Source organism: Ambystoma mexicanum, chromosome 2p (genome assembly GCF_040938575.1).
Source record: "Ambystoma mexicanum isolate Mex_15411 chromosome 2p, UKY_AmexF1_1, whole genome shotgun sequence".
In the NCBI taxonomy this organism is placed as follows: Eukaryota; Metazoa; Chordata; class Amphibia; order Caudata; family Ambystomatidae; genus Ambystoma; species Ambystoma mexicanum.
Window position 1 is genome coordinate 1,347,673,794 of NC_090923.1, and position 25,900 is coordinate 1,347,699,693.

Genomic DNA, 25,900 nt, shown 5'->3' on the forward strand with positions numbered 1-25,900 from the left:
CACAAGAGTATCAATATATCGGGATATGTCCATGTCATTCAAGGTAGGGCGCCTAGAAAAATGTTGTGCAAGAATATATTTCCCAACAAAAATTAGTTGATTATTGATGATAATACCTAGGGTAGATTGTACCCTAACTCATATTTTGGATAGAATGCTGCAAAGCATATCATTTAGCATAATCTTAGCAAGCACACATATCTATTTTAGTAAGAATAATGGTATTCCAGTAGACTTATTAAATTAAATGCAAAGAAATTGTATTATGACAAAGATTAGAATATAATCTTTGAAAGTAGAGCAACAGTACTTATGAACAGACATTAATGCAACAGGAAATTATGGAAATTCCCGCTAACACACTGTACCCACAACAGGGATATTGCATTGGTTCCTTTTAATCCACAATTAGAGGGTGTCAGATAACTGCACTTCTTCAGTCAGAGTGGATTTGAATGAATTGTGCCTTGAAGTTCCTGAATGGTTCTCTGAAACGATCTAACTTTATCTAGACTTAATTCATGAACCCTGGAATTTGGAAATCTAGCATGGCTTCTATGTGAGGTATGGAGTGCTATAAAGCGAATGTATGTCTTACATGAGCATGCTCCAAGCCATCAATAAATACATTCAATTAAGTCTCGATACAGTTAGACATTTCCGATAACCATTCAGTAAATTCAAGGCACAATTTGGATCTATGTCTAAATGGTACTGCCAGAAGCACAATGTTGGTAAAGGTGCCATCAGAAGGTCTCTCTAGTGCAGGGTTTCTCTCTGCCAGCACCATTTGCAGGCCCCCAATCCCATGAGTTCCACCATGATCCAGGTTCCTGCTGCATTGTTCCCCCACCCTCCTTTCCCACATCCTTCCCTCTGCTTCCCCCTTGCTTGCACACTTACCGTATTCCCCTTTCTTGCTTTGGAGGCCGGCAGGGTCAGCACATGCACAACACTGTTTTGTGCATCTGGCGGCCTCCACAACGGAAATCTTTACAAAGGGCATTTTACATGGTTACATGACTTCCTAAATTAAGGAATAGGGCTGATCACACATATATACCTTTGACTCAAATCCACGACCAGAGGTCTCTTGCATGGATTTAATATGTCTGTTGAGCAGTTTTCAAACCATTTGCAAATATTTGACAACATGGAATTTTCTCGCTTGAAGGTATTAAGGTAGGTGCTGGACATTTGATTAGCTTCCTTTATATTGACTTATTTATTTGAGTTCTGTAATGCATCTCTCGTGGTCTAACCACTTCCAAGCTCAAGAACGAGAAAACGTCCAGGAATTTAAGGTAATGGTACAGTTTGCAAGTGTGTTTGTTTGTTTGTTTATTTATATAGCGCTCCCAACTGGGGGATATCTGGGCGCATTAAAGTTTTGTAACCATTTGGAGTAAACAGGTGTATGTTCCTGGTTGCTAATATAATTGAATGATACAAAACATGGTGATGATAATTGAAAACATGGGTGCCAAAAGGCGTATACCAATAGAAATTCAGAGGTTATGTTTTTAATGCCTTCCTAACCCTTTAATATAAAGCAAAGAACATCTGTTGCACATCGAGACACATTGATTGTGCATCAAAAGGTAGAAAGGAGTTGGAATAATTACAATGACCAAGAAACTGTCACTCCAGAGACCTGACAGATAACAATGAAGATGTAAACTCTTGTTACAAAGACTAAGATAAATATTTAAATGTGGGTTGAAGGAGCCTTGAAAGCCAGGGGCAAACAAGCTGTTATTTCTCAACAATATGGGAGTTTGTGGAGAATTGGAGCAGAAAAAAGAAGGCAAGCAGTCAGCTTGAGGCTCTCCACAATGCACGTTGGAAACTAATTTTTTTGCTATTTTTTTATTCTCAGTCATATCAGGATGATTATCCGCCCCCTGATCTCATATTACAATAGCATTTTACCTGGGTATGTATTCTGTCACCAGTTGGCAGGTGCCCTATCTCTCGCTGTCACACACACACATACACACAAATGCACACACAAGCATGCACACATGTGCACACCAATACTGCACTGTGGCTACCTGACGGTGCACTCTGTAACATCTGACAGAGTAAGATGTAAAGCTATTAAACAATACTTCACCTAAGAAATGCATACAGTTGAGCCTAAAGCTGAAGTACAGCCAATAGCCCCTTACGTCAGAGCACACCAGCCCAGAACTGAAAGTTGGTGCCCTGACTCTAGGTCAGGCTTCTCTAGGGACATTGGTCATCACTCATCTATTGTGAGAGAGACCTTTGTACACCCAAACACAACCTAATCCAAAGCTGCCAACGAAAGGTGCCACAACTTGCAAGCAAAAGAAATGGTTGACTTTTCCAAAGCACATACCCTGGTTAAACTATATAAATTCAGCATTTTCGGAATCGCAGAAATGTTGTACCTTGGTTTTGCTGCTGACAAAAAGATCAATGACATCTTGTCGGACTTGGTCATAGTTTTTGTCCAGAAATTTGTGGACCTGTAGAAAAACAACATTCTTCAAGTCAATGCAATAAGAAAATTGAGTGTGATATTTTCATAAACATACTTTACTGTTACGTGTTGCCTTTACTTAAACTTCCAACCAGCATGAAAACACATCGGTCTTGACAGTCGAAAAGGACAACCAAGTTGGGCAAAGTTGCATTTCCAGCCACCAGAATTCGTACATGATTGCAAGAGTTTTCATCACATCTCAATCATTCAATTGTAATTTTGTCTGGTTCATTTAGGTTACACTAATGTTATCATCCAACCCCTTCTGATGGAAGATCATCCATTTATCCACCACCTCCTCTCGCAGGCATTACGTGCATCCACTACCTTCACTGGCATGATTTGCAAGACTATACAACCTTTTCTAGGAGACCTTCCATTCATCCACTACCCCTACTGGCATACCTTCAATGCATCCACAAACTTCACACGCAGAGTATTAGAGCATCTTCCACTTTTACGGGGAGACTCTCCATGTAATAACCACCTCCACTGTCAGACCCTCCTTGTAACAGCTGTCTCTTCTGTGACTCCTTTGCATGATCAATCACCTCTTGTCAGTGACTCTAAATGGTTCAGAATGTATATACTAGGAGGACCTCTAAAGATATAACATCTTTGCATGGAGGAATTTTCATTGATCTACAACCTCTATTGGGTGACTCCCTTACTCATTGCAACTCTGTTTGTCCTTTCCCCACATTCCTCCTCCTCTGTGCTCTGCCCTACTACTCTTGTCCTCTCCCCCATTCTCTATTTACCTATTCTCCACCTCCTTGCTTCTCTTGCATGTTTTATATCCCCTCTCCAGCTCCTCTACCTCCCTTTCTCCTCTCCATCCCCCACCTCCATTCTTCTCTCCACCTCCTCTGCTTCTCTCTGTTTGCTTTCCACCTCCCCTGTTCTTCTTTCTTTGCTCTTGTCCTCTCTGCGCTCTCTCCTACTCTGTGCTTCTTGCTCACCCCTCCTCCTCTCCACTCTGTCTCTTCTTTTTCACCTTCTTGACTCCAATCTAAACCTGTTCTTCGACACTGTGACACCTAACTAACAAACCTACCTTTCACTGAATTTCCCTTTTGTAGAACAGCCGGGTTAGGGCTGAGTCAAGAAATTGTGTGTCCCTGGTCTTCTTTATGGGTGGTGTGAGTATATGTTGCGAATGGGTATGCCTAGCATGAACTAAAGATTCCTCACCTATCCTGTGTCGGCTAGCAGTCATCCCTTTAGCCCCACTAGACGAGCTAATACAACTTGTGTCCATCATCTCAGAATAATTCGTCCAGCAGCTTGCATTTCTGCAGTTTCCTGTGATGGCCAACAACCCATTTATCCGGTATCTCTGTATGGTGTCATTGTCAAGGATCAAATTAACAGAAACAAACAGGGTGTACAGGTCTGCCTTTAAGTCACAAACCTCTGTCTCTCTGTAAACCAGGTTTCTCTGACTCTACTCTAGGGCTCACAGATGCTAGTGGTGCAGGTCTATTGGTGGTTCATTTTATTACCCAACTCTGCATCTTCACCCCATACCCACACTTGCAGGAAGCCAAACAGAGTTCCAGTTAGTATGGCTCGTCCCACACAGAATGCTAGAGAATGGGGTGAAGGACATGGGGGATCCTTCACATACCTCCTCCGGGGCCCTCATCGTGGAGTGGGCAGTGGTGCCTCGTCCCTAGCATCACCCCAGTCCCATTGGCAAAACCCAGCATGTCAGATCGCACAATGAGACCTTGTAATCTAACAACCTACTTCTTGGGTAAAGTAAGGCAGGAGATAGTGCACAGAGTCACATACTTATGTGACAAGTCCTGGTTCGTGTGTGTGTGTGTTATTATGTATACCAATATAAGTCTATTTATTTGGTCAGATTGCTTATTAAGTTAAGTGCTCCCCACTGAGCTCTGCATTCATCCTGCAGACTTGACTCAGCCTTTCATCCTTCCATGATTGATAGAGTAGGTAATTGTAGAAACAGCTGCTATTTACAGTGCTATGAAAGCTCTATATAAAAAAGAAAACATTATTTCTGTATGTTTGTCAAAAAAACATTTGCCCTTTGTAAAAAATTGTTTAATCTCTATAAGTGTGTGAGTATGTGGTCATATGCGAGAGAGTGTGTGTGTGTTTATGTATATGTGACTAGCAGTTGTATCAATGCTTCGCATGATAATTCCTACTAAAAAACAAAATTAGACAAAGGTATATTTATATTTGATACTTTTGACATTATCTACACCATGGACCCTACCTACATGCCAAAATTCTGGTTTGTAGCATTTTGGGAAGTATGCTGAACATTTCAAACAGACACATACACATATCCAAGCATTGCAGATGGATAAAAAAAAACGCTTACATTGTTTTTCTCGAAAAAGGTACATTTTTATTCTTTTTTACATTGTCTACACCATAGAACCTACCCACATGCCACATTTCAGGTTTGTAGCATGCTGGGAATGAAGCTGAACATTTCGAACTGACACACACACATCTACAAATTTCCCCCCCAAAAAAAGAAATTAGACAAAGGTATATTTATATTCTATACTTTTTACATTGTCTACACCTTGTACCTTTCAGTAGCCTTCAACCTGCTTGATCATAACATACTTCTTGATAGAATGCAGTCAGTCGGGGGCCTCTCTGCTAATGCCATAGACTGGCTGAGATCGTTTCTAGAGGGTCGTCGATCGCAGGTACACTGGGGGGACTGTACCTCGGAACCACAACTGTTGACCTGTGGAGTTCCACAGGGGGCCTGTCTCTCCCCTTTATTGTTTAATATTTATATCCTCCCTCTTTGTAATGAATTGGAATTCTTTCAGATTTTCTTTTGCAATTATGCGGGTGACTTCCAATTGGTCCTTGACATCACTGGTAATCATGACACAGACCAAAATCTGGTAGATATGGTGTATCAACTGATAAAAAAGTGGATGTCTACAAATTGGCTCTGCCTTAATGCCTCAAAGACTGAGCTCATGCTATTCGGACCCCGTCAGGTATTAACTAAACTGGACCAGGCGTACTCAGGTTTCAGGATTGATGGTAGTGATATAAAAGTCGCACATAAAGTTAAAACGTTAGGCACTTTCATGGAGAGTAGCTTAGATTGTGACGCTCACGTCACAGCTATCTCAAAGAGCACCAACTACCATCTTAAAGAGCTCAGACAGGTTGCCCCACTTGTCTCCATCGAAAACCGTACTAAACTGGTGAGAGCTGTTATCCTACCATGTGTGGATTATTGTAATGCTCTCCTATGTGGGGCCAGTAAAGCCAACATCCTTGAACTCCAAAAAGTACAAAATAAAGCTATCCGCATCATCTTTCAGATGAAGTGTTCAGAATCGACTACCGCTGTTAGGGAAAAATTACACTGGCTTCCTGTTGAGGCCCGAATTCGGTTTAAGCTACTTACCATCTGTCACAAATGCGTCTTTGGGACTGCACCAATCTATCTGAAGGATGTCATAAGTTTTACCAACCCTTAAGAAGACTCAGATCAGCGGAAGATCTCTTACTAGTCCAACATCGTGTGAAACGATCCCGCGGGCTTGGCAGAGCATTTCACATTCAAGGCGCTGGAATGCGTTGCCGGCTGCATTGCGTAAGACCGGGGATCTATTCGCTTTCAGGAAACATTTGAAGACCTATCTCTTCCATTAGTACTTTTTTTTTTCTTTTTTCCCTATAGGTAGCCTGCATTCTTCTGTCTCTCTGCGCCTGGATGCCTACAGGCTTTGGCGCGGTATAAGATAAATAACATAATATAACATAACCTACCCTACCCACATGCCAAATTTCAGGTTTATAGCATGTAGGGAAGTATGCTGAACATTTCGAACAGACACACACACACACACACATATCCACACATTTCCCTTTTATATATAGCTAGATTATATTATATTATACTAGGCAGGTGATAGTTCTCTGGTTTCCTTTGTTCTTCTGGAACTTAAGTGCTGTATTCTAGACTTAGCACATGTGTGACTCTGCAGAGACCAAGTTATCCGTTGTGACTTTCATACACCTCACTACTGTACTTAAGATAGCAGCTTGTCTAGTTTGTACCTTTGTCAGACCCTTGCTCGCAGCTTAACTACATAGGTTTGTCACTAGCCGGCAGCTGGCAAACGTTACCAGACTTTTACCAGCATTGTATCCAGAGTATGACTTGGCAAGCCTAACATCTTATTTGGCTCATAACTTTGCCAGAATGTGGTTTGCATTTTATATAATATACGATAAGATATACTGTAAAAATACCCCAGATTTATGATAGCATCCTCCCTGTGCTAGAAGCTTTCTTTCAATGAGATGGTGATTCCACAAGAGACGTCATTTCAGCTCATTCCACCCTTGAAGATGGGCTAAGAGCCTTTTTTACAATGGAAGCAAAGACCATTTGTAATCATGCAGTAAAGACCAATCCTTGGTTTGATGAGGATTGCAAAGGCTAAAGAAAATATAATTAGATGCATGAAAAAAACTTGCAATGATAGAATGAAGACTTTACAAGAGACAAGGGCATCTATACAAAGCTTTTGATAGACAAGAAAAATGAATTTGTAAGGCAAACATGGGATGTCCTAATGGAAGCTATTCGAGATAAAGACTCAAAAAAAGCTTTTGGAAGCTTATACGGACAGGAATTGATACTGCTCAGACGCAAATCCAATGCAATATTCCTGAATCATTTTGGCATACGCATTTTATGGCATTATATGCAGAAGATGGGGCACGTATGGGTCCAGGTTGTACTGGTATATCTGAAAGTGCTGAAGAGATTACACCCCTTAAACTGAAGGTACTGTGAGGAGTCGGAAATGCAAGACGGACACAAAGGTAACGTTTTCTCAAGGTTTGCCATTTATTCAAAGTAAAAAGGGGTTTTGATAAACGCCTAACTTTCCCTAACCTAATAGAGAGGGTGAAGTGTGCATTGCCTTAGCTAGCCAAAAACCAGAGAAAGTCTCAGGACCCGTTAAGGTACCAGTTGAGTTCTATAAGTGGGAGCCAACGATTTGGGTGCCCTATCTTACTAGGCCTTTTAATGTATCCCCATCTACAAATTCTAATGCCTGGGCACCTACAGGGTGGCATGGAAGATCTGGGGAATTATCTCCCTATATCGTTGCTTAATGCAGGGGGAAAGTGTTTAGCTAAAGATCTTTTATTCCTCCTGGAAGCCTGGATAGAAGTCACAGATGAAATCCACCACTTACAAGCTGGGATCCAGGCAGGTGTGAGTACCATCTAACAGAGTCTTTGACAAGTCTGTGATGCCGAGGAACATGAAGTTTTATGTGTTATTCATAGACCTTAAAACGGCCTTTGACGGTGTGCCTAGAGCCAGATTATGGAACACTTTAACTGAAATGAATATCCCAACAACTCTTTTGAGGGCTAAACAAAGCCTCTATATCGGAAACAAAGCGGTCATTAGATGGAGTATCGACGGCAGAGATTCCGACAAGGTGACAGTTGAGATGGGAGTGCGCCAGAGGTGTTTCATTGTGTCAAAACTATTTTGTCTTTTGATTAGTTGTATTATTCTTAAATTAGTCAATCTGCATTGTGATGCGCTGGTTTTAGCGGGGGTCGGGGGAGCCCTATTGTAATGTTTGCACCCATATCCCTTACCCCAATAGGCTTAAAGAAACAGCTGCTTACCATTAAGGAATACTGTGTACAAAATGGACTTACGATGAATGTACAAAAGACTAAAATCATGGTATTCAGGAAAAGCAAACTCAAAGGGAAATTCAAACTGGAGCTGAAATTAAATAAAGAAACTATAGAGCAGGTCAAAGAATATGAATACCTAATTATTACATTTTCAGAAAATTGTAAATGGTCGACTCAGATCTCAAAAGCAGAAGTCACCCTATTGCATTACAGTGTGGCAATTGGTAAGTTTGCCCGTGAGTTCGGCAATGGGGCAGTCAGAGTATTTATTGAGGCCTATGTTTCCCAGCCAAGACATAAAGCTATATGGGGCCGAACTGTGGGGAGGAGTAAATTGCAATCAACTCACAATAAGTGAAAATAAGTTTGTAAAGAAAAAACTGGGCCTTCCAAGGAATGCCCCATCACTTCCAGTATTCCTTTAGGTGGATCTACAAAGAATAGACTTCATATGTAAATCTAAGCCATTATTATATTGGATCAGGATTTGGCCATCTCCTGGCCTAGCTAGATACAAGCTGGCCATAGAGGACATTCTGTTCCAAGAGAGCAGGTTCTCGTTACCCTGGTTGGCACATATGAAGGCATTTTTTTCCAAACTAGGATAAAACAAATGTTGGAATAACCTGCACTCTATTAAATGCAGTTTTAAATTGCTTATTAAGAATGCCTTTTCTTCACTTGAGAAATGTAATTTAAGGGAAAGTGAGGGCCTGAGGAGATACTGGGAGATCAAGCAATACTTAGGATACGAATCATACCTGGATATGGTCTAAAATGTACAAGATCATTGTACCTCAAACACTGCATGGGCATATTACCTCTTACAGAACTTCATAAATGGAAAAATGAAGTTTCAAACAAATGCCATTCCTGTGAAGATAGGATCGAGAAGGTGTTGCATTTTCTGCTCATATGCCCATGCTATTTGGAAATAAGAAAAATATATCTGAAGCTCTTATTTAGGGCGAGAGCTATTAGAACCACACAGAATGCCATTGCTCTCTGCCCAAATTCAAAGAACCAGTTAGCAGTACTCTCTGGGCCTGGAGAAAGAGGTTAAGACTAATTAACTGATGTCCTATACCTATCTGGGTAACATATATTTTATTGTTCATGGTTTTATGATGTATTTTACAGTTGTTTATGTTAGGATTTTATTATATTGACAGGCCTACCTAGTGATATACTTTGTAGCCAACTATTGCACTTGGGCCTAGGGATCAAGATCTTGATCAACCGATTGATGTTGAATACCTTTATGCACATTGCATATTTTTTTATTACGGTTTTAAGATTAATTCTAAACCTGCTTGTATTAGGATTTTATTATAGTTAATTTAGCATGTAATATATTATTGCACCATTTATGTTTACATGTACCTGTAATTAGCAAATTTTATACAATTAGAGAAATTGTGTAATGATAATATGCCTCGTACTGTAGCCAGGTATAAACTACGATTGTGATGAGAAAGGGTTTACGTTTGAAAGTCACAGTCATATGTCCCCTGACTGGTGTATTCATTGATTTTATTATATGAATTACATGTTATTTTAAATTTGCTTAATTATTGCTGCATGCTTTTGTATGGATCTTATATATGAACAAATATATATGCTATGTATTGTTTATATCTGCTGCTTTTATGGTCTTCTGGACGAAATAAAGCTATGTTGAATCGAATCGATATTTCCCTTTGTCTCGTGAGGCTCATTATGAGTTTCCGGTATCCTGCCGGTAATTCTGGCGGGATACTGGGAAACTACTGTACCGTCTCCACCACCCAATATCCTGGTATTACTGGGATATTACGGGCAATGGAGACGCTAGCAACTCCCCATGATGGTACTCTTGTTCAGAGGAGATTTGCCTAGCATTTCGGTGCTGGACTTCCCTTGAGGGTGGGACAAAGAGGGAAATGCAAATGGCTATTACTCCTCTGTGAAGGGTGCAGTGAGTTGCAAGGTGGTTGTACACCCTCCCGAGTGGAAGAAATGCCATAGAACAGGGTATTTGACCCATGTTCGTTCTCAGTAGAGGGACTCCCACACTTGTTGTGAATAAGACAGGCCTAGGGAGGGGCTGCAAGCATGGAGCAATACATGCATTTAGGGGCTGGAAGGATAGATGGCCAAAAATGGGTGGGATGGGCAAAACATGTGGGTCCACCAGGATTCTTTATGTTTTGATTTTTCTTTAGATTTCATTTTTGATACAACTGGTAGTGTGTGAGTTGGTGTTTCTCTGGAAACTTCTAGAAAAAGTGTAGGTGAGTTGGAAATGTTTCATTCATTATCAACTCTGATATGGCAAATTATATTACCAGACAACAGATCTACACTTTCAATTTGTAACAGCTGTGACAAAGTCCCATTTTGGAGGCTGGGTCACTCAATGATTTACCAGTCCTATGTCAATAGTTTCCTCCAGGAAACATGACGACTCCTGGCCAGTCAGGGCGATCCAACCAAGGAAGGGGATAAACCAGGAAAGAGGTTCTCTGAAATATAATAGGCCAAAGGGTCATGGAAAGGTGTATAGAGGAGTCAAGTTAAAGGGAAAAGATAAAGCCATAGGTCTGGGCAAAAAGGTACCTTCAGGGGTAATTCTGATGTTAGGTAGAATTTCCATCTTGTGTGATAGTCTCCTCAGCTAGTGAGTCCCCCAGCACTTTTTGCTGGATGATTGGGTTTTTCTGACTCTCATTAGTGATTGGGAATCTTTTTCCTCACCCACCCATTCGTACTTTGTACTCTGGCCACCCCTTTTGGGTCTATTTTGATGGAGTCACTTTCCTCCATCTTTTTGTATGTAAATAGTAATGTATGTAAATATGTCCTATGTAACGCGCTTTAGATCAAAGCAATATATAAAAAAAACAAATTATTATTTTTCTATGGCATCTGCCATTTCCTATTGTAGCACTAAGCACCTTATGTGCAGTGTTACTGGAAGCTCCTTGAGCTTCATTCTTTGTTTTTGTTTTTATTCATTGCAAAAATTACTGTTCTCAGGTATATGGGGGTACTTTTTATCCTACCTACACTTTTCTTGTAGGCCCAGCACGCCCCACCTTATGTGGAGTGCTGAGGGGACACTCTCTGTCCCTTTTTCCATCCTCCTGTAGCTTTTTGCTTACAGTCACAATTCCATCTGAGTGGCTGATGGAAGTGGATACTTTTTCAACCAATTTTGTGAAACTTACAACGTGGGCTACATTCACTGTTGCGGTGAGGCTCACAATGGACACCATTGATCCAAAATGGTTCCTGTCTTCTTTTTTTGCCAATGCACAATGGTTTGTTCTTTCTTCATCCTTATTTTGCTGTGCTGGGTGGGGAAGTTCCTTAAGTGTCTTTTGTCTTCATCAGGATCCGGATTGTGAAGCCCGCCAGAAGGCGCCAGTGTGTCTGGGAGGGCAGGAAGCTGGGAGAACTCTGAAACTTCCCAGGCCTTTGTCCTCTAGTGTTCCTGCTTAGATCCAGTTCTAACTGGGAGACTGGCTGTCCTGAAAGGACAGCCCGCACCACAAGTTTGACTGACAGCGTGCATGTTGAATGGCTGGGTTCCTGCATAAAAGGTGGGGATATTGATGCTGAAGCCAGCGTCAACCACTGGAAGATCCATTCTGAAGAAGAGAAAAAGAAGGATGCCTGCAGATCCCTCCAAAGACCGCTAGAGCCATCTGAGTGACCGCTGCTGCTCCAGCCCTCTTCCAATCGACAGGGAAGCTCCGATCCGGATGATCTCCTCCCTTAGACTGATAGGAACAACGAGTCTGAAGACAACCTGTATTTCAAGCCATCCCATGACGACTTGTGACCTTCACAGGCTGCAAACCACCAATACCCTGGTACCTGTGGGCAGTGTGCAATGCATCACCTTCCGAAGATCAAATCCTCTCAAAACTTTGGTGAACTGCTTAAAGACCTCCAGAGGCAAGATTCCACTCCTTGAAGTCCCCTCATCCAAAGGCTGGCTGAGAGAGCAAGTTGAGTCAACCGGGCTTTAACTGTTCTTCACTGATGCACTGATAAAGGTGCCAAAACCACAGAAACATGAAGAATCCTTTGTCTGAAGTCTCTCCACTTGACTGCTGCTGCGAAGCTCCATCCAGTGTCCCTTCTTCAGTCTGTCTAACCAAGAATCCAGTGACCGGGTCTGCTGCTGCTGCATCGCAGAAGCTTTGTGCTGCAACTTCTTCTTCATGCAGAAGGTACTGTGAGCCTCTTGGTAGAACTTAACTAGAGTTGCTTTGCTGCTCCTGTGTTGCTCCAGTGCTAATTCATAAGTTTGGGAGTCTGTCCATACACGTTTGTCTAGGTCTAACGCCTGGGCACCTACAGGGATCATTCTATGAAGTCTTTGAACCCTTTTCCCCAACAAAGAACTGTACTTACTTTATACAAGTCTTCTTCTGGACCTCATGACATTCTACAGCTTGTTGCATATATATTTTGCCCTCCAATCTGACTCTGGAAATCTCATAACTAGACAGGGAAGGATTTCTAAAGCCTAAGGCCTCTGTGAATCTAATGCAAGTCTTACCTGCTCTGTGTTGGTGATTCATTAATTCTCCCTTGAACCAGTGATTCCAAACTATTATTTGCCAAGTGCTTTACTTGCCTTGAATTTCTTCCAACTATTCTACCAGTGTGTAACAAGTTATTTTACTTACCAGTATTATCAGTTTATGATTGTTAGTTGATGAATCCTTTTGCTAACCTAAAGAAAATCTTTCACCTACCTGCATTCCAACTTAATTTTTATCGTTGAATTGAGTTACAACTGCAAAAGCCTTACTGTATATATGGGAATGGCAATGGTAATGGTATTTGTATTTATAAAGCGCCTATACACAGGCAAGTGTTTCAAGGCACTCAAGGGGGTGGGAACATGGGGAAAAACAACAGTCGTCAGAGCCCTTGAAATTCTGAGACGATAATAGTCTGCAAAGGCACAGTAAGTGTATATAATACATTCAACAGTTGAGACACAGCAAATAGGCCTGGACAGCGATTCTGCAGTTTTACCAAGTGCAATTAAGGGGTGAGGACAAGGGAGAACATACGGACGATCTTCAGGCATGGTGCATTCGAATCGTGCAAGTACACAGATGGTCACAGGGGCAGGGTGTCCAAGTGCACACAGTCGGTGGAGGCTGGGGTAAGTGCAGAGTGAGCTACCCTCAAGAGTGCAGTGAGGGTGAGTGGGATGCAGGGCCCTGAGTCAAGTGCGACTGAGGACTGGCGGGGGTACCCGGGACCTGTGAGACTCTGAGGTACACCAGGCGGCCATTTAGCAAGCTGTAAGGAAGAGGAGGCAGAGAGGGAAAGAGCAGATGGCTAAGTTAGTAGGGTAGAGGGAGCGATACGGAGGAGAAGAGGAGGGTCTTGAGGAGTTTCCAGAACTTAAGAAGATCAGGTTCAAGACGGAGGGTGGCAGGGAGGCTATTCCAGAGGGAGGTACCTGCTGAGGATAAGGATCTCCCTCCAAATCTCTGCTTGGAGAACCGGCTCACTCACAGAAGGTTGGAGGTAGATGAGCGGAGGGCTCGTGAGGGACAGTATTTAGGTAGACAACCTTGCAGGTAGGTAGGTCCCAGGCCCCAGAAAGCCTTGTGGACAATGCAGAGGGTCTTGAACTTGATCCTTGGAGCCAGTGAAGGGATTTCAGCGCCTGAGAGATGCAATCCCTGAGCTTGAGGCCAGGGATATGTCTTGCGGTTCTGTTCTGGATGAGTTGCAAAGGGCGCAGGGCAAAAGCAGGGAAGTTGAGGAAGAGGCTGTTGTAGTAGTCTAGCCTCAGGAGAACAAGGGCTCTGGAGACAGTGAGCCGCTGGGGGAAAGTGAGAAAAGGAAGAGTACCTCTGAGAAGATGTAGCTGATAGACTTTTTAGAGATGTCTGAAATGTGAGAGGAGAATGAGAGAGAGGAGTCGAGGGTGACCCCAAGGTTTTTAGCCTTGCAGGAGGGTGCAGGTGCAGGGCCAAGGGAGGCCGGGCCAGAGTGATAGTGGGAAAGCAGGGGCAGGGGTCCCAATGCAAACCATCTCAGTCTTGCTGGCATTGAGGCAGAGGTTGTTTGCAGCACACCATGACTGAATACCGGACAGACAGTCAGATATGAGCGAGGAGGAGGAGGCAGCGGCTGAGGGTAGCCTGAAAGATAGTTGCGTTTCATCCGCATAACCCTGAAAATTAGAGGTGGAAGTGGCAATCACACATGATAGAGTGGCCATAAAGACATTGAAGAACCAGGTGGATAGGTTAGGTCCCTGGGGAACGCCAAAGGTTGTGAGTGCGATAGTCAAGAGAAAGGCTCAGAGTTCCACCTGGGATGGGCGGTCGGAGAGAAAGGAAGTTAACCACACCAGAGCCTGACGTGATTTGCAGGATGTCACAGCGACGTGCGATCAGGATGTTGTGGTTAACCGTGTCCAAGGCAGAGGAGAGGTCAAGGGGAATGAGGACAGAGGAAGTGTTAGTGTCAAGGCTTGAGAGCAGGTCTTCACGGGTGTTCAGAAGAGAAGTTTCCGTGCCTCTGGATGCTCTAAAGCCAGACTGATGGTCATGAAAGCAACCAATAGTCTCAAGAGGATAGCTCAGTGGCAATGTGCTCCCCTTGGAAGCAAGACGACACAGAGCAACACAGGTTCGATCCCCGGGTCCGTGCTTAGAAACCGCTGGGTATTAAGCACGTTATAAATAACCTATCATATAATTTCATATCATAGATTCAGTGTGGAGGGTCAGCTGAGAGAGATCCAACTTCTCCAGGAGATGTATAAAAGTTTTCCCTTACTTACCTTAGTTGAAAAGTGAACTTAACACTGCCTAGTATGTTTAATAAATAATTATATTTATATATAACTGCAAGTGTGTAAGTGTCTTCTTGACTGTCTGTTGTGAGGGGTCAGAAATGTGAGGTGGACAACTTGGTAAAGGTTTTTCACCAGCAGAGATTTTATTAACTCAAAAGGATGTGACAAACGCCTCACTATCCCTAATCTAAAGAGGATTTCCCTGCCGATCCAAATAAAACTAAAGGAAAATACTCTAACAAAAGGAATCCGTCCCTCCCACTTATACATAATTAAACTCATAAAGGTAGAATATGGTACTTCAGATTTAACAGATATAACAGTTATATTCGCCATGAACCTGATAACAATATATCCTTGTACCCTGGTTTGGATGCCCTACCCCAGGCTTCAAAGCAGGATTTTCAATCAAAGTTCCAATTAAGAAAGTTCCTTGTTTTTGTGTAGCCAAGTTCCACTCATGAAGTTCTTCTTACTCCAGAAGTCTTTCAATTGGCATTTGACAAAGATTCCACAAAATTCAATATCACTTCTCCTTCTTGGAAAACCAACAATTTTACAATTCTTCCACAATTCGTCTTGATTCACAACACTATTTTGGTCAGGATGGTTTTTTACCATAGTTCATCTAACACAATAGTGGCCTTGCCATTTTCCGTCCTTCACTACCTTCAACCACAATGTAGTACTTTACTGTCTTCTTCCTGGTCCACTAACCTACCCGGACTACCACTAACAATCGCTAGCCTGGTATACTCCCCTGCCAGTATCAAAACTCATAACACTGCTATAGGTAATCTATGGTAATGCTTGCATCATACTTTTTAGAAAAGTCCTTGACCTTCAACAACATTAAGATTCACAACTTCTTCTGCGAAGACACAATACACAATGGTGCCGTTTGTTCCATTGATATTTTTCACACAGACAATGCAGCTTATGTTCCGCTCTTCCTTGATACTTCTGACAAGGAAGGTTTCTCTCCTGCCACTCTTCACTTCTTACTTTCACATCAAACAACTGCTTGCAGTGTCTATTTATCACATTTGCCCTTCTTTGGCTTAGCTATTGCCTTTTACTCACTCTAATAATAATGGTTACAATCTCTCAGCAATCTTGATCTCTTGGTATTTTGCCAGCACGGACTATGTGTTTTCTGGTTTTTATATTGCTGCAATATTGCCCCCTCTTTTTCTTAGCAATAATAATTGTAAACTTACTTTACTGTCTTTCCTTTAAAGTCAGAACTTCTCCCATGCAACCTTCTTGCATTAGTTTGGTATTCAAATCAGTCATTAGCGGTCAGCGTTCGGCTGCAGAGTGTTCTGGTGTTACCCAAGACAGGCCAACTCACCGGTTCCTCTACACGCGTCCGCTAGAACTGCTGCCTCTGCTTCTTCTGTGGACTTCTGAAAGTCAAGCAGCTTTGGTTGCATTGCCGCGGCCCTCGGGAAAGGAGCCTGCCTTGCTCCTCCTGCACTTCGGTGCTCGCCAGCCACCAGGATCAGGTATACAATATGGAGAGCGTCTCTCTCCCATAGGACAGCCTGTCAGAATACTGCTTCCCGCTGCGTGTAGGGTGAGGTTGAATAAGCTGCTTGTGTGGAGAATATACGGCTGTGCTGATGTTGGTAAGGCAAGTGTGTTATGATGGCTCTGGGGTGTTTATGTTCCTCCTCGCCCCCCCGGGACTTCTGGCCTCTGAAGGGGTTTCCTATGACCTCCCTGTTCTGGAAGGGAGCATTTTATTTCTCTGATTCAAGTCGGATTTTCAGGTTGGAGTGAAGAACATTGAGCGAGATGCAGTCCATCGGAGGGTGTTTTGCCTGTACGATTTTGATGTTTAGGCTCCGAAACAGGTTTCATTATGACTTGATTGATTTAAGTGACCTCACTGGTTATTTTGCTACGTTTACCCTCTACCCGGTCTCTAAATCCGCTTGCCGTTCCAGGGCGGATTTTGTTTCAGTTCCTGAGGTGCATTAAGGCAAATGTATTTTTTCTCTAAATAGTATGGCTAGTGTGACGAATCACAGGATATTGTCACTGCTCCCATAGGGTAGCCCCTTCCCATGAGGCAAAGGAGGTGAGGCCGGCACCCGGGGCCAGGGGGTAGTACTCAGCAAGTGTATATCATGGGAGGGGAAACCCCCTTTGGGACCAGTGATGACCATATTGGGAGATTGCGGTATCCCTGCCAATCACCTGAGCCTAGACCCCCTCCCTACAACACCCCATCCCCTTCTCCTTTACCTCCTCCCTCTCCAGCCCTACCCTCATATACCAAGTACTTTTGTAGCCCAGCAAAAGTAGAGAGCACTGAGATGAGAACGATTTATAGTGAGTTACAACATAGCGCACCCAGCTCTGGGATGAGGAGGAGGCGCGGAGCAGTATAGAAATCTAACCAGAACCACTTTGTCCATTCTAGTGGTTCTCGACAGCCGATTGGAAGAAGCCGCGTTAAAAGTAAAGAAGGACTTGACGAAATGTCAAGCCTGAGCTGCAAAGGGAGAACGCTCACGGAAGAAAAAAGGCAGACCAGGGAGCCGAACTAGGAGAAGGTCTCTATCCAGCTGGTCCGGTGAGCAGGGACAACGCGGTGAGCAGCAGGGAAGACGCTCTGGGCATTCCCAAAGGTCAGCAGCCATGGGGGAATGGTCCTACGCTGACGAGAGTGAAGCGGGTATGACGAAACCACTCACTCCGGAAAGGGCAGAAGGAAGCATGGGAAGCCAGACCGCTGACGGCAGGCACAAGGGACGTTCCGAGAACATCACAGACCACACACCGAGGTACGCCGATGAGCGGGAAGGCGTCGGGGGCCCTGTAAATTGGCAGAGACAGTCCGAGGGGGCAAATAAACATATAGAGCCACATTAATGATCTGGGACCCTAGCAAAAGTCAAAAGACATTTGCAAAGCCTAATCAGGTGAATAATACTTGGCAGAACAGTGAACTAAGTTCAGTGGAGTATTGGCGGGAAACCTGCAGTGCGAGTCTGGGTCGCGCACCCATGTAAATACAACTGTGAAAGTGATAGTCAGTACATGCACTGCTTGGCAGCGAGTAAACCAAGTCTGTATGTGACGCGATATCTTAGGAGCACATCCAAGCTGTTCTTCTTCGTCGCAATACCTAGTGGGAGGAAACCAGGTTTGCCTACCATGGTGAGGCACCCACCACAGCTTGAGAGTGCATCCAGGCTTTTCTCCTTTGTCGTATTACCTTATGGGAGCTAACCAGGTCTGCCAACCAGGGTAAGGGACCCACCACAGCTTGGAAGTGCATCCTGGCTGTTCTTCTTTGTCACAGTCCCTTGTAGAGAGGAAACCAGGTCTGCCAACCAGGGTCAAGGACCCACTCCAGTTTGGAAAACACATCCAGACTCCTTTTTGTGTTTTGCAACTATGCCTGATAAAAATGAACAATGTGTGTCAATCAGGGTCGGGAACATAGGGACAGAAAGGAAGCTAACAAGGGGACAGAGTTTCCCCAAAAATGTTTGAACTTTACAAGAAGCCGGAATATGGCCGGGGAAAGGGAGATATTCCCCAATACTTCAAGGTCTGAAGATTATAGAACTGGTATGTGTCCAGGGGAAGAGTAACACTCCCTTTGGGCTAGAAAAACTCTCTTTTCATTTAGGTAAACTTAGAGTGTGAGGGACAGAGTTAGGATTCTGACAATGGACATTGGCACATTTGCTTTGGACAGTCTCACACTAATTATTTCAGATGCGGTTGGTAAACCCCTCTTAGTGCGAGAGTGGTTTTTCTATTCCTTTTTGTACTTGAATAAAAGTTTTGAATAATCACCATGACCCCTCCATGTCAGAATCTTACGTTTGCACCATTACACTTGCTACCTGGTTCCCTGAGTTGCCTGGCTTGTGGCCACCAGACGAAGTTTCAGGCTAGGAACTTTATCACAGCAAGCAGGCAATGGCATGAGCCAAGAAAGAAGTGTGAGGCATTTAAACCCCAAATCCATTTTAATCTTCTTTCTGTAACGTGAAGTACGCAGGAGAGTGGAAAGAATTGAGGGCCACTGTCCTATGACGAAGCTGGATTTGTTCATGTACATTTGATTTCCCACGCAGTCAAAACAAATCACTTAATTTTCTGTTTGTTGAAATAAAATCTTGAACCATAGGACCACAGAACCTGGCCCTGAGTCTTCTATTAATCCTTTAGCCATGACATAGTTCAAGTGCAGAGAAAACACAATGCTATTTGTCCCAAAAACTAAATTGAAAGGAAGGAGGGAGGGTCCTGCCATTTCAATGCAGCACACACATGTTGTCAAATCTGCGCATCTTCCTCGTGACATGCTTAAAATGACCTCAAGTGGTCCAGAGGTAGTTGCGTTTATGTGAACAACTTTTGAATCAGTAAAAATGAAAAATGGCAAACAGTACAAAAGGACATGTAGATTGAAAAAATAATCTATTGCAAGTTCAAGTTTATTTTGGATTGTTATATCCATAAAACCATCTAATTTAACACATTTCATAAGCTCATAAAATTACATCCATAAAACATAGCAGCAAACACACAAATATAGTAAAATGATATCTGCATCATACAGCAGCACCTTCAGTTTGCGAGCTAACAATAATTCTTTATTCATGTCGGCTCAGCACCACCCTCCCCAACGTTCCATAACAAAACTCGTCTCCACCACGCTCTCTGTAAAAAACAGGCAAGGACAAATAGAACCGCAGGCTTCACTAAACTGATCAAAAACAGTATTGCCGCCTGGCACAACCTTATCCCACTCTCCCGTAGTATCGCTAATAAAAAATGTGCCCGGAGGTAATTAAACAATAGACATACCAGCATAAGGTGCGATAGTGTCTCCGAACCTGTCCCCACCTCTAATTTTGTTCCAACTGTGAATAACTGCCACAACAGGCAGTAATTTCAATCTGGCTTTTGTCAGGAAAGCTCTGTGCAAAGGCACAGCCACCAATCGCAGATACTCAGCAAGTCCATTTCGAGGGGCTAACTGTACATAAGCCCTGACCTGAGTTTTCAGCATCATTTCATCTTCCCTTCATGACGTAAAGAATTGCATAGCCCTATCTTTTAACAGTATTTTGGAGAGACCTGTTATCTTTCCTGGATCTTCAAAATTATTTGCCAGAGAGAGCTTTACGTGCCTGGGACTTTATGTGGGCTAACCAGCCAACTTTACTATATCTGTTTTGTTTTGGGTGATTAAGTTCATAATTAAATCTTTTGTTAGGGGCTGCGAGTACCTGCCCATAGTGAGACCAAAACTAAGGTGGGTTTACAAAAATAGTATTCCAAGTGCATGGAATACACAGGTGCTGAGGGGGGAACCATAAGCAACCTTCTTAGAAATGCATGCTTTAACTTTTGTAAACAAGGGGCCATTGTATACCCCCCTATTTCCCACCCAAAAGCGCCTGTGGGTATGGCTTTACCCTCACAGACCTTAATCTGTAGTCTGATTTATCCTGACACTTAGTTAGGTGATATGGTCAAATCACTTCAGTCTGTTATTAAACCTTATGCTTAAGTAGTCAAAGGAGGTACAGCATTCCACCTGCTTATCCTCTGCGGGCATCTTTTGGATTTCATGGAGACACACATTGTGAAGCACTTACTGCTGTTAACCTGAAGGCCCCAATCCCTCATATATTTGTAATAGGCGATGATCAATGCCTGCAACGATCTGGGAGTCTTTGCCAGGAGAACAGCGTCATCAGCATAACTGAGCACTGGCAGTATCCTGGCACCACACCGGGGAACATCAATATTAATAAGGGACCCTAAATAAGAAGCAAGACTATTAATATATAAATTAAAAGGGATGGGTGCAAGCATCCTTGACGGACCCCCTTACTTACCACTAAGCATTCAGAGAGTTCTCCATCCTGGCCATAGCGTACACAGACGCTTGTATTCTCATGGAGTGACTTCAGCATCCGGATGAAAGGACCCGGTACGACTATGTCACACAGAGATTTCCACAAGAATCTGCTATCCACAAGGCCAAAGGCCAAAATGAGGTCCAAAATGGGCACGTAGATAGGAGAATCCAGGACCTGAACAAGTTAGGTAAAGATTTAGGCACTGGCATATTGTACCAGTGCCTGGACAAAAAGCTGAATGCGTGTCTGGCAAAATACGGTTTACTTTTAGCCAGTTCTCCAGCCGCTTCTGAATAAAGCCAGAGAACAGCTTAGATGCCACGTCCAACGAGGCAACAAGTCTATAAGAGGAGGAAACATTTCCATCTACCTTTTTGAATATAAGAACAATAATTACGGTTTTCCAACTATCAGGGATTTGTTCTGTCATAGTGATAGCACTGAATAACTGTGTCAAGAGTGGTCCCCACACATCCAGCAGTGAACAAAATAAGTCATTGGGGGCACCATCAATCCCCAGAGACTTGAATGGTGTCTGTCTTTGGAGGACAGAGACCTCCTCCCTCAGGGTCAAAATGTCGATCCCTGTTTATTGCTCCATTATATATTTTATTTGTATGTATTATTATTTATCTGTTTACCCAAAATTGGCACAAATGACTTTGCCGAACAATTACCAACACCTTATCAGGCAAGTAACCTTTCCAGGCTGTTGGCTGGAGTTTCACGGTTGCCAACAGGTCAGTTGTCTAGCAAGGAGCATTTCCATATCCTTAATGATGTCAAGACTTAATCTTAACCGCTAGACCTGTTTCCTTATTAATAAGAAACTTGGCAATACAGTAGCTCCACTACCCACACATTGTTCTTTGGACAGTCCAGATTCTTCATTTAGTCATTGCAGATATATTGCACAGGATTTTCTTGTTCTGGTCGTAACAAATACACTCCTATTTTCTTCAGGCCTGCTAAACTACAGATACAGAAACATTGAGCGTCCCATTCTGGTCATAAATACCATCAAGAATAGTAATCAAGTGAAATAGCTATAACTGAGTAATAACTTGCTTTGCATTAGAGAGGCCTGTTTAGTATCAGAGAATGCTCAGTGACTGTGATCCTTGCGATATACGGTACTTTATAAGACCATTTCTAAGCAAATCAAATCATGTATGCAGCTTTGCAAGACTCTTGGCAAAACCCTATCCATAATGTTACACTCACATTAAGAATACCCCCAGTATGCTGTTTTGTCTTAGCGACAGTAGCACCTCCTCTAGAAAGAAGGTTTGCAGTGCTCACAAACAATAGTCTACTTGCTATTTATTTTGTCTGTCTCAACTTTACTTACTGCTATCAATATGGATTGAGCATCCTTGGCAAAAGGTACACAAAGATCATCTGTAGCTGAGGAAGACAAGTAGGACAAATAAATAGTCAGTAGTAAAAGGTCAGTGATGTGGTAAAATAATTAAATTGTTTCCAAAAAATAGGCTAAATCTGATTAGGAAATTGAAATCATTTTAATAATAACTGCTGCCTAGACATGCTTCTCGAAATGTGTTTCTTCGGGGAGCAAAATATCAAAAATGAAATCCACAAATGAAACAAAGAAATATCAATTTCTTAAAAATAACATTAAAGTAATAGTAAATAACCATAACAGAGCACTCAAAACCAAGGAATATGATTCCAGGGTTTTATTGTACACAACAGAAACTATGGGATTAGGATTCACAAGGTAACATGGTGGGGTCTTGAAACAAAACACAAATCTAGTCAGGCTTTTCCCATGACCATGGTCTCTGAGTCAATCAGTATTTCCCTTATTGCTTTGACCCTCTGGTGGGAAAAAGTAATTCACAGGCTTTTGGGTTTTAAGTGCCCCACAGTTCTTTCTTGGCTCAATGTGATGTCTTTCTTGTCCTTTGTGGAGGTCATCAGGATGCTGCACCCCTCCTCCTCTGCTCCAGGAAAATCTTGCTCCATCCTCACTGGTGCCTTGAGTCGGTTGAACTACGGTCAGGCATTAGATCCTTAAGCTTGCGTCGGACTGCTGGTCTTCTTATGTTTAACCCCTTCCTCCACCAAACTAAGAGCCTCACCAGGAACTTGGGCCTCAATCAGCCTCTTCTCTTACTGCCCCTTTCTATAGACAACTTCTCCTCCTTGTCACTTATTGCCTCCTTCGATTTGCTTTTCAGCTATCCTCCTTCCTTATTGTCGCACCTCCTGTCCTCCCCAAAGCTCTGCTATGCTCTAAGTTGTATCTACTCCAACCCTCTTTGTCTTCACTTTGGTCTAGCTCTTAATTCCTCTTTTAACTTATTGTTCTCCTCCTTCTTATTGCTATTTTCTACTCGTCTCTCTTAATTCTCTCCCCTCCTCATCCTTAAAGTTCCTTTTGACCTCTGCTGGCTCAGATCGGAACGCTCTACTTTGAGGAACTCATGGTGGCAACAAGTAAGATAGACACAAGTGATCACAGGTCAAGGGTGTTTAGAGAACAATGAATTCTGTATGCAGGTTGGAAAAATGCCTAATCTAAACCTAAATTTAAGATGGCTGCAAGCGTCATCCATCAAATGAACAATAAGGCAGTCATAGTGGTGTCATGTCAAGTAAAAAGGTCTATACTACGAAACCTATTGTCAAACCTTACAACTGATACAAAAAAAGGATGTTGGGTAGTTTTTAAGAAAAGAAAGAAGTGTTCTCAAATAATATATCAGGATGCGGTAGCCTGGGCCTTCCTTCCCCACGTTTTGAGCACGGAGTAAAGTTGGAGCTTGGAGCACAGTGCTGTCTCTGGCTTCTCTAGCACAAGACAACAGTTCCAATGGCAGTTCTGAGGACCGTCGATGGCCAAGTCTCGTTTACTTTGAAAGTCTCTTGCCTTAGGGGTCTGGTGTGTTCAAATAACAAAAACAAAGGTTCCTTTAACCAAATGAAAGTTACATTGGGGTGATAATAGTTCACCTCTGGGTCCCCCTCTTCTGGGCGCTGACCCTTCTCAATTGTTTACCATAGTTTCAATAAAGTTCAATTTTCAAAGTTTGGTGGGTGATGGGTTCACCCCTGGATCCCCCTCTTCTGGGTGCTCACCCTTCTCAATTATTTACCACTGTTTCACGTAGGGTGATGACTTCACCCCTGGGTCGCCCTCTTCTGGGCTCTAACCCTTCACATATCGTTTTTCACAAATATACAGTTCTGTCATAGTTCATTGAACTTTGGTTCAAAACTTGCCACTTTGGGATTCTCACTCAACACAGCCCGATTCTTATCGGTTCCCCTTCGACTCACCGGCTGTGATGAACCACTTGGCTTTTCTTGTTAATCGGAGTCAAGGCCGGTACCACAGGCGCTTCCCTCGCTCCTGCTTATGGGCGTAAGCTTGCCCCTTATACCGTTGACATCTGCTGCAAGACAATTGTGCTATTGTTCGGTGTCTTAGGCTCTCTTCCACAAAGGTTCTGCGGGTCTGGGACGAAAAGGGCAAGCTCACTTCTCTCCTCACCACCCTATCGATTCAAGTCGCCTTTCTCCTTCTCTTGAACTGCTGCGCTTGATTAGCCATCTCTTCGTGGTGTCTGCCGTGCTCATATTGTGCTCTCTTACTCCACCTTTTATCCCTGTGGGGAAAGGAAAGGTCAGTCAGGTGTGTGTGTGATTTTGGTTAATTGTCTGACTTTGCCTGACCCTCGGGTTGGGACATGTCAGGTAAACAGGTTGCATATTAGTCCATTGTCTATTGTGTGGTGCGAAGGTGTTCATGTCGCAAAAGGGGCAGTGTTTTTGAATGGCCTAAGTGAGAGGATGGGGAAAAGGTGTCATGGGAACGGAGATACTGCGTCTCACCCATCGGTGTCCCACTCCTACTCCTCAAGGACCCCCCATCCAGGTGATCCTCCCACACTGGTCCACCAACAGGAACTGGATCCAATAGCGATGACCGTGTCCTGGCCACCTGGATAACAGATCCTCGAGGTTTATACAGGGAGACACCTTCAGGTTTCCCACACTACCCTCCTCTTCCCTAATACTATTTTACACCTCTTCCACTTCCGATCTCAACTCTCTCCTCTATGCCTCCTGTAAGGAAGGCATGGTATCGAAGTAAGACAGACACAATTGACCACAGTTCAAAGGTGTTTATTGACCGTTCACAAGGGGTGAAAACCTAAATCTACAGATGGGAGCAAGCTACGACCATCAAATAATAATAATGCAGTCCTAATGGAGTCTTGTCAAAATAAAATGGCCTATACTAAAAAACCTATTGCCAATCCTTTCTGCTAATTTACAAATAGTGTGGGGGAATGTTCATGCAAAAGAAAGAAGTGTTCACAAAATGATAAGTCAGGATGTTTGGGCCGTTTGCCTCCCTTCCTCAGGTTTTCAGTACGGGGCAAGGCGGTTTACTCGAGCCAAGCACATACTCTGGCTTCCTCGACACAAGGATACAGTTCCAATTCCAGCATCATGGCCTTCTGTGCCCAAGTATCTTTTCTCATCAAAGGTTCTTGATTCAGAGGCCTGATATACAAAACAAAATTAGAAAGTTATTTTCGTCTTATAATTATGTGATTCGGGTGTCGCTCCCTGGATCCCCTCTGCTGGGCTCAGATCCCTTTATTTGAAGGTTCCAAAAATATTCCTTCTTGGGTGACTCACAGTTCACGCGGATCCCCCTCAGCCGGGTTCAGATCCCTTTTCCACTTTCAATTAGTCTCCCCCAGCCAGGCTCGGACCAATTGCAGTTTACTTTATACTTATCGAAGACTTTCAAATGTGTACAGGGTTTAGCTTGACCCGTTGCAGGACCACTTTGATACAAAGTTCCTTTTTTATAATGCAGTTGCCTTTCAGTTGGATACCTAACAGAGACCTTCGAATGAGCACCCACTTGGCGCCATACCACTTTGTACATGGTATCTTATTTGGCTTTTTCAAAGTACA

The 25,900-nt window shown here is 43.1% G+C and overlaps 1 protein-coding gene across 2 annotated transcripts in view; it reads right to left on the reverse strand.

The window, feature by feature from the left end:
* MYO15A (myosin XVA) overlaps nt 1-25,900 on the reverse strand; it is a 3,541,761-nt gene that overhangs the window by 2,817,868 nt on the left and 697,993 nt on the right. For both annotated transcript variants that reach the window (XM_069645706.1, XM_069645705.1), the window contains exon 17: nt 2,418-2,495. In XM_069645706.1, coding sequence (XP_069501807.1) covers nt 2,418-2,495 — 78 coding nt within the window. The remainder of the gene's footprint in view (nt 1-2,417; nt 2,496-25,900) is intronic.